Genomic DNA, 16,090 nt, shown 5'->3' with positions numbered 1-16,090 from the left:
GAAACAAATGAGTTTCTCTTTAATCCTCTCAGCTCCCTCTGCCCTTGCTCGAGGGGCACAAGGAAGAGAAATGAGCATCTGCTTCCTGGGGCTTCTCTCCTAGAAGAGGGTGGGAAGATGTGGGGAAACTTGAAAGTGAAGATAGTTTTTTTTCTTTTCCTTCATCTGCCCTTCTGCTAGTATTTTGTCACTGGTTCCTAATCTTTTCGAGGATATGGACCAACCCCTTTTTAAGTTTAAAAAAAAATCACTGACTGATGGTAATTAAATTTTTAGTATATCTAGGTTTGGAAACTACATGATGTCAGAATATGTAATGAAGTTAGTAACATTTATTTATTTTCAAACAATTATTTTACATGAATTTATTTTTTCATCGCAAAAGACGTGGAAAATGGTAGTGTATATGCAAGATATTGGAGCGCATTTAATGTGCCAGTATCCTTAGACAATGACTGGAAAATAGTGAGCTCTTATTAAATGTTGGTACTATTTTGTTATCACTATTGATATACTATTACTTTTTGTACTCTAGATCGCTGTTGTCCAATATGGTGGTTATTTAAATTTAAATTAATCAAGAGTAAAGTTTAAGTACATTTAAATCTAAATCAAATTCAATAAAAAAGAAAAAGTTTCATTTCTCTGTCACTCAGGAGCCACCTGTGGCTAGCGGCTGCCCTTTTGAACAGCACAGATGTTTATTGGATAGCACTGCCGTAGAGAGTCCCAGCCTGCAGATTGGGGGTTATAAATTTGAGTCCTTCTACCTGCAGGGTACTGCGTTTTGTCCTTCTCATTACAAAATTCAGTAAAATCTTGAGGCCCACTGGTAATCTGAAGCTGGTTTCACCTTGCCCCAAAGCCCACTCCTGGGGTACTTCGCCAGCTAGAAGAAGTCCAGCCAATGTTAATGTAGTCTTTATCTGCAGACACACTGACAACACTCCCAGAGGCAGTTAGGCAGTCTGAGTTGTTCCTGGGCACTGGGGATACACTTCTGCTGGGGTGTAGTGGACTGTGGCTTAATCCCTCTTGTGAGAGATAGATTGGAGATATGTGCAAATTGGTTGGGACTGCTTTGTGGGTGTCTTGTGTGGCCAATCAAAGAGAGTTTATAAGTGGCTTCTGGGGTGATCAAATCCATGACCCAGATTGGCTTTACTTGCATGGGGGTTCTAACCAGCTGAGCTAATTTACCCAGATGTTCACTGTAACGTCAGCCTTTCAGAAAAGCCTGATGAGGAATGGAAATGTGTGTCATGCTAAAGCCCAAGTAATACAAAAGCGGCTCCTATGTGTTATCTGCAACATTGTTTCCTTTACTCATTTTTTTAAATTAATTTGTATTGGAGTGTGGTTGCTTTACCGTATAGTGTTAGCCTCCACTGCACAACAGATTGAATCAGCCATACGCATACAGAGATCCCCTCCCTTTCGGACTCCCTCCCATTTAGGTTACCACAGTGCATTAGGTAGAGCTCCCTGTGCTATACAGTTGTTTCCTTTACTCATGCCAACAAAATTCGAGAGAGAGATTGGAGAAAAATGGTATCAGAGAGATTATGGGAAAGAGAGATCAGATACGCACAGACACACAGACACACACACACATACATACAGATCAATCTGAATTAGGGCGTGAGGCAGAAATTTCAGTTCCTTCCAATATTTAATAGTATTTACATCATATTCTAGTTTCCAAAGGGAATGGTTAAGTTTGACATGGGAGACCCATGAGGAGAAGTTTGGGGTTGAGGGGAAGAGCGTTACCCTACGAGAGGGCTACGCATAGCCTACGGGGGCACCAGGGATGGAGGGAGGTCCTCTGCTCCTCTGTGGCCTGATTGTTCCTGGTCTGATTGAGGCATGTGGGAGGGACCCCGGCCAGAGTGTGTTTCCTTTGGCTGCCGGCCACACTGAAGCCACAAAACAAAGCTGCCGGGGTCAGCAGCGCTGGTTCCTGCCTCCCAGCAGTGCAAGAACAGCCCGTCCTCAGTGTGCTCCTGCCAATTACACGAGGGAACCCCGGACAGCCGCTGCAGCTTCTCAGAGGCCTCCCTCTCCCTTCCTGCCAGGGTGTTGGGTGCCCGCTGGCCTCAGGTCTGGACCCTGTGGTGCCATGATCACGTTCTCCGTTGACAGACAGTCAGGAACACATGCTCCCTGAGCACCTGCTCTGTGCCAGGCCCTCGGTCCATATGGGTGAACGGGGCTCATGCGTGATTCCTGACCTGGCCAGGCTTATAGCCCAGCTCACCATTGTCCCTGCCCAGAGCTGCTGACCTGGTCTGTTTTTTTTTTTTTTTTGCGGTACGCGGGCCTCTCACTGTTGTGGCCTCTCCCGTTGCGGAGCACAGGCTCCGCATGCGCAGGCCCAGCGGCCATGGCTCACAGGCCCAGCCGCTCCACGGCATGTGGGATCCTCCCGGACCGGGGCACGAACCCGTGTCCCCTGCATCGGCAGGCGGACTCTCAACCACTGCACCACCGGGGAAGCCCTGGTCTGTTCTTTGCTCAAGCAGGGGCTCATGAGGCAGGAGCACTATGCCTCGGCCATTGTTTCAACCCCTGGACGTCCCTGTCCTCTCCTCCCCACCGGAGGCATGGTCTTCGTGATTGCACAGTTTCAGCACCCCTCAAACGTCAGGGCGTGCGTCCTTGTCGTCAAGGGACTCTTCCACCTGCCACATCCGTGAACATAGATTGATCAGGCACCCACGTGAGCCAGGTTCTGTGCTGTGTGCCGTAGTGTTGTGGGATAAAGAGGCATGAAAAAGACAGTTTTGCTCTCCATTAACTTACCTAAGGAGAATTCACAGCACGAGGCAGAACCTCCCAGATCCTGGAAGTGGGTGTCATAGGAGTCCTCCGGAGAGAGACTCACTGTGGACAGGGGAGGCCTGGGCGACTTCATGGAGGAGGTGGGAAGTCAGAGGAAGGGCTGGCTTATAAAGGAGGGCGGTGGAGTGAGGCATCAGCCCAGAAGGTCAAGCTATATAGAGAGAGTGACTTCATTCCTTCTGACCTGGAACACCGGCCCCTCCCTTCCTCCTCCCTCCCCCCCCCCCCCCCCCACCCCCCCCCCCCCCCCCCCCGGCTGCCTTCTTCCCTACCTCCCTCTTCTTTCTTACACTTTCTCTTCATTTCCCACCCTCCTCCCCTGACTTTCCTGTGAACCCGTTTTGCTGGAGGGGTGCCAGTCCTGTGACATTACCACACTGTGGCTTCCTTTTAAGGGTTGACCCTGCCGGGGCCTTGGAGTCAGCCTAGTGGCACTGGCCTGCCACTTCCACTCCCAGCCTCACTCCCTGGCTGGCCTGCACAAGTCTTCTCAAAGATGGCTTTGTTTAGCCTCACAAAGGAAACACTATGGGACAAGCGTTTCAGAGGAGACGGAGGCCTCTGAGTGCTGCCAGGCCTCTGTGATGTCTTTTCCCTATCTGGGAGGTGTGGCCAGAAGCTGGGTGTAGTGGACTCTGTGGGGTCCCACTCTGCTGGCTGGCCCACCCATCCCCCAGCTGCTGGTAGGGCTACTGATAATACCTCACAGCTGCCCCTCCTCTGGAGAATTGTATTCAGCTGACAGGACCTGGATTGCTCTCAGAGCTTGGCTGATGACTGATGGACAGTGGGGTTACACAAAGCCAATCCCTTTGCCTCAAGGTTATCGTGGTACCGTTCACGTTCCTGAGCCCACCGTGGGATCAGGCTGCGGGGAGTCTCCAGATGAGACCGCATTCCTGCCGGCCTTTGCCTCCTGCCCTGTCCTGCGTCCCTCCTTCCGTTCTGCTTCCCCAGTAAGTCACTGGAACAAGAATCCTCACCACAAGCTATACTGCTAGGGAACCCAACCTCACAATGCAGTCTTCTTCTTTCTCCACCCTTCTGCCAGCCCGGTAGCTCTACTCTCTAGATGTCCCTGGCAGCTGGGGCAGATGAGGTTGTATTTCCCTTCCTTCTCGGGAAGCAGACACACACACAGTGAAGGTGTGTCTGAGTCTTGCATGCCGGTGTGGTTCCTAGAGGATTATGCTGGTATCACTCATCCTGTAGTGGGTGATACCCATCCAGAGGGACCCATAGTGGCCAATGGACATTTATCAGACCCACTGGGGTCACCGGGGACAGGGCTGCCAGCTAGTTGCTATTTGAGCTTGGCTGTGTACCACCCTCTCCTCCACCATCTTGGGGCCCATCTGCTCACACAGTGGCATGGTTTTCAGACCAATTCAGGTTACTTCCCCCTTGCTCCCTGCCTTTCCTCTGATTAACAATCAGATTTCTATTGTTCACCCACTTCTTCCTGATTCAGAATCCTGTAGAATGAGTCACCTTTCTGTAGGATTTAGGAGCCAAGTTTACCAATATTCATGGGTAGATGAATATTAGGGGAATATAGTGTTGAGAGTTAATGCCTACATTTAAGCCGTCCAACCCCCCACCCTAGTCTCTCTGTCCCGTTCCTATACTCATGTAGGAAAGTGAATAGGTCTTTCCTACTAGGGCTGACGGCTCTTTGCAATACTATGATAATACAACCCAGGGCACATGTTGGTGGAGGTTTGTGTGAATTTCCAGGAATTTAACTAGGATGTAAGCTCCGTGATAGTAGGGACCTTGCCTGTCTTGTTCACTCCTGAGTCTCCAGTGCACAGGTTGTGGTATGAGCTCAGTAAATATTTGTTGAATGGATGGATAAATAAACATTAATGGCATGCCTACTCTGTACCAGATGTTATGCTAATCACTATTGTTGGAAAAATGAATATGATAGGTGCTCCCCCATCAGGGAGCTCACAATCCAGAAAGAGAAACAGATAAGCAAGCAAATGGGTTGAACATCAGGGTTGAAATAGAGGTATTTATAAGTGCTGGGAGAGCACATGGGCAGACAGTTGCTTTGGCCTGGGGAGGTCAGGAAAAGTTACAGAGGGAAAGGAACATTTGGGTTGGGCTTTAAAGGGTGAGTAGGAGTTTGCTAGTGGTCACAGGATGAAAGGGCATCTAGGCAGAGGGAACAGCATGCAGAGAAGCATGAGGCTATGAGGACAGTGTAGAAGATGATTAACGGCTCAGTGTGGGGGTGAAAGTGTGGCAGTGTGAGGAGGGGTAAAGCCAGGATGCTGTCCTGGGGTGGGGCCTCACTGGCTGGTCTGCCCCTTTGGGCTGTGTGTTTTCAGGCCATGGCCAGTGCAGCTGTGGGGACTGCCTGTGTGACTCCGACTGGACCGGCTACTACTGCAACTGTACGACACGCACGGACACCTGCATGTCCAGCAATGGGCTGCTGTGCAGCGGGCGGGGCAAGTGTGAATGCGGCAGCTGCGTCTGCATCCAGCCGGGCTCCTACGGGGACACCTGTGAGAAGTGTCCCACCTGCCCTGATGCCTGCACCTTTAAGAAGTGAGTGAGTTGGAGAGAGTTGAGTGTCTGGGGGTCCCCCAGACTGTGCAGGTTCTCTCTTACTCACCAAAGCTTTAGGGAGAGGAGTCTGTTACAGCAAATGACTAGCATTCCTCTTTCCATTGAAAACTTGGGGAAAAACTGGAGGTAGAGCCAAGCGTGAAGGGGACAGAGTAGGACCAGCTGGACTGCTGTTGGAGAAGCCTCTCTTTCAGGCTGGATCCTGAATCCCTGAGTTGGGAGGAAGGCTAAACCAGGTGACTCCTGGGGAGTGTTCCAGTGCTCGTGTTCTGATTCTGTGCGGGATGTGGGGCTGGGGTTACGGAGGACACTATGGGAAACAGGAGAAGTTCACCGCTGCAAATGTCCCTCATCTGGGCGTCAGAGGAAGTCCCTGCTGGCCCAGGCCTGTGGCGCTGCTGTTTCTCTTACTACTTTAAGCAGAGCTGGATTCATGGGCGTGCAACCTGCACATTTGTACAGAACCCCGTGCTTGGAAGGGCTCTACACTTCGTTTAATGTTCTGCTGTCACTGTTTTGAAATTCCTACTAAGTTTTGAATGAGGAACCTGACATTTTCATTTTGCACCGGGCCCCCAAATTATGAGACCATTTCTGACTTTAAGGCTCCCAGAAGTGGCGTAGGGTTTGCCCTCCTGTCACAGTCTTGGATGGGACATAAAGAAGTTTAATGAAGTTACCGGGGGCCTCTGCCTACCTGGCCTTACCTATAGGTGAGGAGGGCGCTCCCACCCCGAACTCCAGACGTGACTATCTGGGACCCCAGGATTGTCTTACAGATGTTTTTGTTTGTGCTTGTTTTCTGGGGTGGAACAGTTTTCCTGGTGTATGGCAGGCAGAGCCAGACTGAAACACACTGAGGTTTGTTCTTTCCCTGCCTTCATGCTTATGTCCTCTCTCCTTTAGGGAGTGTGTGGAGTGTAAGAAGTTTAACCGAGGAGCCCTATTCGAGGAGAATACCTGCAGCCGTTACTGCCGTGATGAGATCGAGCCTGTGAAGGAGCTTAGTAAGTTCGGCATGTCGTACAGTTGCACACACCCACGTTCTAAATTTCTCCGATTTAATCCCATAACCTATCCAAGTCTCATCTGCAAAACGGAAGAGTAATTCCCACCTCGAAGGCATGTTGTGCAGGCCTGACGTACAGCGGGCACTTAAAGACTGGGTTTCTTGAGAGTCCTCCTGCCTCTTTACTTATCTGTTCAGCAGTCCCTTCCCCTTCTGCTTCCCAGAGCCCACGGGCTCAGCAAAATCCTGCAAATACCCTTTAAAGTATGTCTAAATCAGGCACCCCTAACTGTACCACCCCAAGGAAAGGAAGATAATGTACCCCATTTTACAGATGACGAAACTGAGGCACAGAGTGAGGAAGTGGTTACCCACGATAATCTTAGCTTAGTAGGCCAGTAATCATTTACTAAGTTTATCTAACTAAGAGTGTTAAGCAATGCCCAGGCATACAGCTTTGCTGGTTTAGAGGGAAACCTTCGCCCTTACGGATTTGTAGCCAAAATCATTAGCCTGAAGCCCGTTTGGCTCTCCAGAGCCCCTCCTGGAGTAAGACAGATAGAAACATGATGGAGAGCAAAACTCTTGCCTGCAATTATTCTGGTTTGTATTTCATCTTGACTTAAAAGGAGATGATCTTTGCTGCTGTCACATACCTGACGTGGTTATCTGGGCCAGCTAGGCATTGGGTGGTGCCAGGAGATGGCAATCTCTCTGGAGATAGTGATCTCCCATGAAGGCAGGAAACACATTTTCAGTGAGAGCCACAGTAAGACACAGCTAGCCAGCCAGCTTCTGGGTGGGGTGTTATGGGAAAGACTTAGATCCCTGGACCCTTTGGCTAATATCAAAAGTGGGGCTGGAGTGAGGGTAGTGATTTGGGGATTGAGTTAAGCGACAGTTTTTCCTCTGGAGGAGACCAGGCTGCCTATGATTAGCTTAGATGGAACAGACTGCTGAGATAGGAGATTTTTTTTTTTTTTTTTTTTGGTACGCGGGCCTCTCACTGTTGTGGCCTCTCCCATTGCGGAGCACAGGCTCCGGACGCGCAGGCTCAGCGGCCATGGCTCACGGGCCCAGCCGCTCCGTGGCATGTGGGATCTTTCCGGACCGGGGCACGAACCCGCGTCCCCTGCATTGGCAGGCGGATTCTCAACCACTGTGCCACCAGGGAAGCCCAGAGATATTTTTATCATCTAGACCAGATGGGTATTCCAAGTTAGTCGATAAGTACCCCAGCCCCCCACCATGATAACCATAAAAATAAATGCTTCTTTGTATGGAATTTTATAACTCATACAAATTATAAAAGTATCTTTTCATGCACATTATCTTATTCTCCTCCCAACAACCTAGTAAAGTAGAACTTAGTACTGTTGTTGTCTTCATTTTGAGGATAAGGAATTGAATCTCAAGAAAGTTAAGTAACTTGTCCAAGCAAATGAGGGTGAGTTAAGATCAGAACTAAATCCTGAAATCCTTACTCTTTCCACTGTCCTGTAATACTACTGGTTTACTGAAGGCATATTGAGTTAAAGTCCGTAGGATGTGCTTTGAGACTCATGTCCTACCCCTACTCCATCACTTATTTGCTGTGTGACCTTGGCACCTTTGCTTAATCTTGTAGGGGCATAGTGCAGCTGGTGGAGGGTAGCCCATAGTTTCACAGTCAGAATAACAGGTTTTAGAATTAGAAGGGATGAAGCCAACAAAACATGGGAGTCAGATGGGAGTCAGAGAAGAGGAGATGTCTCTGGAGAGGAACGCTGGATTGGAAGCAGAAATAGAAGAAATATAAGGGCTGAGTAAACAAACTATTGAGAATCATTGAGCAAGTAGAGAAAGGAATGAGGGGGAAGGGCACGCCCACTGTGTGTTGGGTAGTTGACTTCATGCTGTTTGATTCTCAACCATCCCTGTGAGTGAGGGTATCTTTTCTTCGATTAGAAGAAGGGAGAGATTCGATGAGGTCAAGTAACTTAGCCAAGATCACATAGCCGGTAGGTGATAGAGCCAGGTTTTGAATCAGATTATGTAATGCTTTTATGTCATGTCCCTTCCAGAGGAAAGAATAAGAACCAGAAAGGGCCTGTGAGGGACAAAGTACATCAGCGAGGGTCATCCAGAGGCAATTGCCAGGCACCACAGCCCTCTCGAATCTAGGCATCTTGCCTAACGTCAGGCATACGTGACATCCTGTCACCTGCTTTCCCAGACGTCCCATGACTGGCTTTGGGGGTGGCTCCCTCTTTCTGGAATTGCCTTGTTTTTCATCCTCCCATCTTTCCCCCTCCCCCAGAGGACACTGGAAAGGATGCTGTGAATTGTACCTACAAGAATGAGGAGGACTGTGTCGTCAGATTCCAGTACTATGAAGACTCCAGTGGAAAGTCCATCCTGTATGTGGTAGAAGAGCCCGGTGAGTGAACCCTGAGGGTCCCAACCCTGCCCCGCAGGGAGAGGGAGACCAATATTAGGCAGTTATTCCCACCCATCACTCCTCTTAAACAGATGCAGCCAGGTTAAACCTGACCTTACAAGTGATAAGTCAGGGCCTGTTTTCTGGGTGTGAGGGTGTATAAACACAAATATTAGCAAGAACTTACTTGCTAATTTAGGAGATAGAAACATAAGAAGGTGGGTCAGGAGAGGAAGAAGGGAGGTATGGAGCTCATCAAGGAACAGAGTATATATAGCATGGCGTTTTTCGAGGTTGATAATGTTAAGAAGTAAGGAATTTCAATTCTAGCACTTTCCAGCACAAGGCATCTGCTCTTCTAAAAGTTAAATGGTTGCCAAGAGCAACCTGCTTGCTGCTTCAGAGGAAGGCCTGAGGTTTGAGGGCAAGCTGCCCTTGCCAGCTTCACCACAGGATGTGGTTAGGTGCTTGAGGCACCGGCCCAAGGCGCCTTGAACGCTGAAAACTTACCTCTTGTTCTCAAGACCCTCTGGAAGCAAGGGAGCTCGTCCCGTCACACACAGACCCACCACAGATTTGTCACCATCCAGCATGGTAGATTTGCTTGCTTCCCCTTATTTCCTTCATCTCCTTCCTTTCCCTTAAACAACGGACTAAGTAATGAATCATTTGACAATATTCTCGAGTACTTATTATATATCAGGCAGTGGGCTAGGTGCTGGGGTTATAACAGTAAATAAGGCAGATGTGGTACTCACAGACCATGGGGGAGAGAGGCATGTAAATCGGTAAGGACACTGCAGAGGGATAAAGACTACAGTGTGGCGGGCGTTGGGGATGGGAGGGGTGGACAAGAACTTTCAGGAGTGAAGGAACAATTTCTGAAGGCAGAGGGTAAATCAGTCGGTCGCTGGACATTCTTTACAGCCATAGGAGTTTCTTCAAATCATCCTTTAGACCAGGGGCCAGCAAACTTTTTCTGTAAAGCGCCAGATATTAAATATTTTAGGCTTTGTGGGCCAGGTGGTTTCTGCTGTGACTACTCAACTCTGACACAGTAGCAGGAAAGCAGCCATAGACTCTATGCAAATGAAGGGGTCTGGCTGCGTTTACAGAAACAGGTGGCCAGCCGCATTTGGCTTACTGGGCCGTCGTTTGCTGGCCCCTGCTTTAGGGCAGTGGTTCTCAAACTTTTGTATGTTCCCTTGTTAAAAAATCCAGAGTCCTGAGCCCTGTCTTGCTTCCACAGGCCTATGCCTCTGTGTCCTTTGTTAATGCTCCTGGTAACTGTGACATATTCCCCAGTGTTTGAACGCCTCTGCTTTAGATGCATCGCGTCCCCTGAGGAGCCATCTCAGACCTCCTCCAGCCTCCATTCCGATGACTGGATTTGGTGACCTGTTTGATTCTCACAGCAGCTGTGCTTCCCTTTAGATGGGCCTTCATCACACTATCAAATTGCTGCTTTTTTTTTTATTGGAGTATAATTGCTTTACAATGGTGTGTTAGTTTCTGCTTTATAACACAGTGAATCAGTTATACATATACATATGTCCCCATATCTCTTCCCTCTTGCGTCTCCCTCCCTCCCACCCTCCCTATCCCACCCCTCCAGGCGGTCACAAAGCACCGAGCTGATCTCCCTGTGCTATGCGGCTGCTTCCCACTAGCTATCTATTTTGCGTTTGGTAGTGTATGTATGTCCATGCCACTCTCTCACTTTGTCACCGTTTACCCTTCCCCCTCCCCATATCCTCAAGTCCATTCTCTAGTAGGTCTGTGTCTTTATTTCTGTCTTACCCTTAGGTTCTTCATGACAGTTTTTTTTTCTTAAATTCCATATATATGTGTTAGCATACGGTATTTGTCTTTCTCTTTCTGACTTACTTCACTCTGTATGACAGACTCTAGGTCCATCCACCTCATTACAAATAGCTCAATTTCGTTTCTTTTTATGGCTGAGTAATATTCCATTGTATGTATGTGCCGCATCTTCTTTATCCATTCATCTGTTGATGGACACTTAGGTTGTTTCCATGTCCTGGCTATTGTAAATAGAGCTGCAATGAACATTGTGGTACATGACTTTTTGAATTATGGTTTTCTCAGGGTATATGCCCAGTAGTGGGATTGCTGGGTCGTATGGTAGTTCTATTTGTAGTTTTTTAAGGAACTTCCATACTGTTCTCCATAGCGGCTGTCTCCCTCAGCTGACCATAAGTTCCACGAACACAGGAATGGTGTCTGTCTTATCTACTGTTATATCCCCATACTTGGCTCAGTCATTTACAGAGAAGATACCTAATACACAGTTTTTGAATGAATTAATAGGACTGATTATTCCTAGGAGACAGACAGACTTATATACATCTTAATATCTGTTGGCAGAATTTTAGCTGCTTAAAGAAGGGAGGGGTTGAAGGTGGGAAGAGGGCTACATCTATGTCACCCAGGGTGTTGCTGTCCCCGTGGGTAGAGGAAAGCATGGGGTCCCCATTTGTGATATTGTTCATCAGCCTTTCCAGAACTCTCATCCTTTATAAGGGAGAAGGAAGGTAAGGAAAGGGCATCACCTTAGTTTTATTTTGTGACTCAGGGAAGGCTGGTGTGGGGAAGTGGAGAGGGAGGAGTCTGGGTATATCTCTCTGGGGGAGCAGATGTAGGTTAGTTTGGCCGTGACTTCCTCACACTTTCCCATCCACCTGTGTTAACACATTAAATGGATTTTCCCACACCCTCCCGATCTGTACCATTGTCCCTTCTCATTACAGAAGGGCAGTGTGTTCCTGCTTTGGGGTTTAACATTAGTTCATCTCTTTGTTATAACAATCCGGCTGGTGCTCTTGCTGTATCACTTACCAAATCATTTGACCTGGTATTTTGAGACTGGAATCTACTTCCTGGAGTTGTGGGGAACGAAGATGATGATAACTGGGATGGTAACACATAACTAGTTAACAGAGTGGAGGGTAACTTTTTAGGCTTACTGCCAGTAGACCCCTTCCTCCACATTAGGAGATGGGACCCTAGACCTACGTTTCCTACCTTGTAGTCCTGGAATTCCAAGTTCTGCCTCTCCTCTCACCCCAACCTCCAATCATTTTCAGGGTCTCTGGCTTTTAGTAGAAGGTAGCGTCTGGGGCCCTGAGTGTAGGAGGAGATTATTCTCATTCTCTTCCCTAACTCATGTCCTTGCAGATGTCCTTTTTGAAGGGCTGAGCCACTGCAGGGCAGTGAAGAGGGCACCACCAGAGTTTGGCGTTGGCCAAGTGGTGTTCAGCCCTCAGGTTATGAGCTCCCCTGAGCCGAGCCCTCATCACTTCCAGATAGTGTTGCCTGATAAAATATAATATGTCCCATGCAATATGTGGTACATACTTAAAAAGTTATTTGTTGTTTATCTGAAGTTCAAATTTAACTGGACTTCCTGTACTTTTGTCTGTCAAGTCTGCTAACCCTACCCTGTCTTCCCTGACCTTGGGTCATCACCCGCCGTGGGCCATCATCCCTGTGGCTGGGAGGGCTCTCCAGAGACCGCCTGATCTTGTGTCTGCTTCCAGGAAGCCTGCCATCCACCCCTCTCAGGACAGATGGTTAAGAGATTTAATTTTTCCCCTTAAGATCTGGCATTCTACCTGTCCTGCCTGTACTGACATGTAAAATTGAAGAGATTCCACTTTGAGGTTTGAGGGTCAGCCCTACCTCAGTCTTCCGGAGAATTCGTAACTGCTTTTCCCAGAAGAACGGGGGCCCTTCACTCCTAGGACCTTGGACATCGGAACCTCACAGCCTCTCTCCAGACATTTCTTTCATTATAGACAGCTTGTAATTTGGTGGGATGGGAAATAGCCAGCTTGGATTCTGGTGGTGGCTGTTTTTGGGTAGTGTGTGGTGAGCATAGTGTACATGTTTAGAGAAGAAGGTGGGAAACAGTGTGGAAGGTAGGTGTGACTCCTTTCCAGGCCCATCAGTACTCACATATACAAACACCTAATTACATAACACCTGAGAAGTTACTGGAGCGAGGTCACTCATCAGACGTCTGTGGTTGATGGGAAGCAGAGCTGTTCAGAGCATATTCCTCTTGGCCCTCAGAGGGGTGACGTACCTCTGTTTATGTTGGTTGTTGACTGGGATTGAACAGGAAGTCGGTTCTCAATAGGGTTAGGATTTTGGATGACTAAATATTTTGGGAAGAAACCCAAAATATTGTCTTGGCTGGCAAGCCTCCTAGTCTCAAAGTATGCTAAAATTGTCATTGGTTCCCAGCCCTCGGGGATGTTAGATATCTGAACCAGGGCAGCTAACTCAAATGCCTACAGGAGCTGGGTAAGTAAATTAGGGAAAACAGCCACGTGTAACAGAGGCACCAGTAATAATGGTAGCTGATATTTATCGAGCACTGGATCTGCCAGGCACTGTTCTGAGTTCTTTCAATATATTTAACTTAATTATTCCTCATAATAAAGGTTTGAAGTCAGGGCTATTACTGTTAGAGATGGAGAAATGGGAAACAGACACCAGAAGGGTTAAATAATTTATCAAAGGTCACATAGCAGAGTAAGTGGAAAGCCAGGATTCACACCCAGGCAGTCTGGCTCCAAAGCCCACAGTGGCACAGACTCAATGGCAAATCACACTTTGCCTCTGTTTAGTGGAGAAAAGAGGGAGTAGTGAGGAGTCTGGCAAACTAAAAAACGTGTCCCATCTAAAAGGGGCAGCTGCTCCTCAGCCCTAGCCATTTACAACCCTATAAAAATATAGGTTCAGTGGTTCTAGGTCTTTTGACTTCTTTTTTAAAGAGAAGAAGAATCTGAAATTCTAAAGGGAGAATCTCCTGATTACTCAATGTCGCCCACAAAAATCAAATTTTTAATAAACAACTGTGTGGGTCTTCCCTGGTGGTGTAGTGGTTAAGAATCCGCCTGCCAATGCAGGGGACACGGGTTCGAGACCTGGTCCGGGAGGATCCCACATGCCGCGGAGCAACTAAGTCCATGCACCACAACTACTGAGCCTGCACTCTTGAGTCCGTGTTCCACAACAAGAGAAGCCACCGCAATGAGAAGTCTGCGCGCCGCAGCGAAGAGTAGCCCCCGCTTGCGCAACTGGAGAAGCCCACGCACAGCAACAAAGGCCCCACGCAGCCAAAAATAAATAAATTTATTTTAAAAAATTAAAAAACAAAAACCAATTGTGGGGACTCACACAGAGTAGGCTAGATTCCACCTGTGGGTGACCAACTAACAACCTCTCATTTAAAACAATCAGGACAGATTATTGCTGCTCTAAAGCTTGTACCCCCCTCCTTTAAAAAATTAATTGGCTTATTTTATAAGTCCTGTTCCCTTTAGATAACTTTCTAGTGTGAGTTGGGCAAAAAGTTTGTTCAGGTTTTTCATGACATTGGCCAGAAAAACCCGAACGAACTTTTTGGCCAACCCAATACTTCATTACTTTGTCAAGAAGATCTTATTTATAGCCAATTCGAATGATTCCTGTTCCATTGCCAACCACCCTGCTCTGTGCTCTCTCCTGACAGAGTGTCCCAAGGGCCCTGACATCCTGGTGGTCCTGCTTTCAGTGATGGGGGCCATTCTGCTCATCGGCCTTGCTACTCTGCTCATCTGGAAGCTCCTCATTACCATCCATGACCGGAAGGAGTTTGCTAAATTTGAGGAAGAGAGAGCCAGAGCCAAATGGGACACAGTAAGAGGCTGGGCTGAGCTGGGCATTCTCCTAAGTCGCTGGTTCAAGGGTCTCAAGAGGAAGCAGCAGATGCTTATTTAGGGTGGCCAGCATCAGCCAGCACCATAGTTTCCCAGTTAGCTCTGTTCTGGAAATTGAGAGATGGTCTAACTGTCCTGTTGTCTGTATGCTTCTTGGAAACCACCCGATTCTCTCTCTACCGCATCAGTGAGTACCAACTGAGCACAGAGAGGGCTCAGCTCTGCTCTGGACACCGCGAAGTGATGAAAAGGAAACTTATTCTCTGAGTGAGGGAGACAGGACAAACTTGAGAATCCTACACTGAGGACATATAGTAATACATGATATACTACTGATGAAAGCATTAAAGACAAACAGAGACAGATAATAATAACTAACATTTACTGAGGATTTACCAGGAACTGTTCTAAATGCTTTTTACGTATTAATTTATTTCATCTCTATAACAGCCCTGTGTGGTAGGTAACATTATTATTCCCATTTTATAGACCAAGAAACTGAGTATAGAGAAGTTAAGCAGCTTTCCTGATTGTGGGAGGGAATTAGGTTATGATAGGAATTATTTGGGGTCAGCCTCTTAAAAGTACGCTCCCTGAAGTTTATCCTGATTGAATCCAGTCAAACAAGCATTTATGGAGAACCTTCTGTATACTTAAGTTTACTTTATTCTCCTTTGGCTCGTGTTCCACATTTTAACTTTTTTCTGGACCTTCCAAATGACCGACTCCCTGAATACCTGAGGTTAGGCTGAAAGTTTGTTCCCATTTGATGGTGACCTCAGGCCATTGTACTCAAGGGTCCCAAGAAACTGAGATGTTTCTGTTCAGATGATGTAGAAATCCTGACCCTCTGAGGCACATGAGAACGTGCTCTGTTTCTTGAGGCTACCACTAAGGACTACTAGACCTAATGGGAATTGTCTCTTTTTGTTAGAAAATAATTTGGGAAACCAAATTATTGTGAGGGCCTTTTTCCTGATAACGTGACGGTTTGTGGGTAGTGCTTGAGGGATGAGATGAAAACAGATTAAGAATTATTTGAGGGCTTCCCTGGTGGCGCAGTGGTTGAGAGTCCGCCTGCCGATGCAGGGTACACGGGTTCGTGCCCTGGTCCGGGAAGATCCCGCATGCCGCGGAGCGGCTGGGCCCATGAGCCGTGGCCGCTGAGCCTGCACGTCCGGAGCCTGTGCTCCGCAACGGGAGAGGCCACAACAGTGAGAGGCCCGCGTACCACAAAAAAAAAAAAAAAAAAGAATTATTTGAGCAAATGTGGTCCTATATGTTCCAGCCACCACCTGCTACATTTCTCTTCTCTGCCCACACTCCCAATCACAGTCACAACAAAGAAAAAAAGGGAGAAAGGCAAAAGAGAGAGTTCATAGGGAGGGAGGAAATAGGAAGTATTGGCTAAAAGCTATCTTGAAGTGTTTTGGGATCACCAAAAGTGATGGGCTGAATTTAACCCCTTAGGCATGGTGGCAAGATAGCATTCCACTTTATCTGTCC

General features: G+C 47.7%; 1 protein-coding gene across 2 annotated transcripts in view; it reads left to right on the top strand.

Moving 5' to 3' along the window:
* The window catches only part of ITGB3 (integrin subunit beta 3), a 52,524-nt gene that overhangs the window by 33,043 nt on the left and 3,391 nt on the right, over positions 1-16,090 (top strand). Inside the window, exons 11-14 of one of the 2 annotated variants that reach the window (XM_027081295.1) lie at positions 5,184-5,406; positions 6,334-6,434; positions 8,736-8,855; positions 14,398-14,564. In XM_027081295.1, coding sequence (XP_026937096.1) covers positions 5,184-5,406; positions 6,334-6,434; positions 8,736-8,855; positions 14,398-14,564 — 611 coding nt within the window. The remainder of the gene's footprint in view (positions 1-5,183; positions 5,407-6,333; positions 6,435-8,735; positions 8,856-14,397; positions 14,565-16,090) is intronic. The other variant, XM_027081296.1, reaches the window with a different exon arrangement.

This window comes from Aethalodelphis obliquidens, unplaced genomic scaffold (assembly GCF_003676395.1).
Source record: "Aethalodelphis obliquidens isolate GAN/ISIS:26980383/991018 unplaced genomic scaffold, ASM367639v1 scaffold44, whole genome shotgun sequence".
Lineage (NCBI taxonomy): Eukaryota > Metazoa > Chordata > Mammalia > Artiodactyla > Delphinidae > Aethalodelphis > Aethalodelphis obliquidens.
Note: the sequence above shows the minus strand (reverse complement) of the source record. Positions and strands in the feature narration are given on the sequence as shown.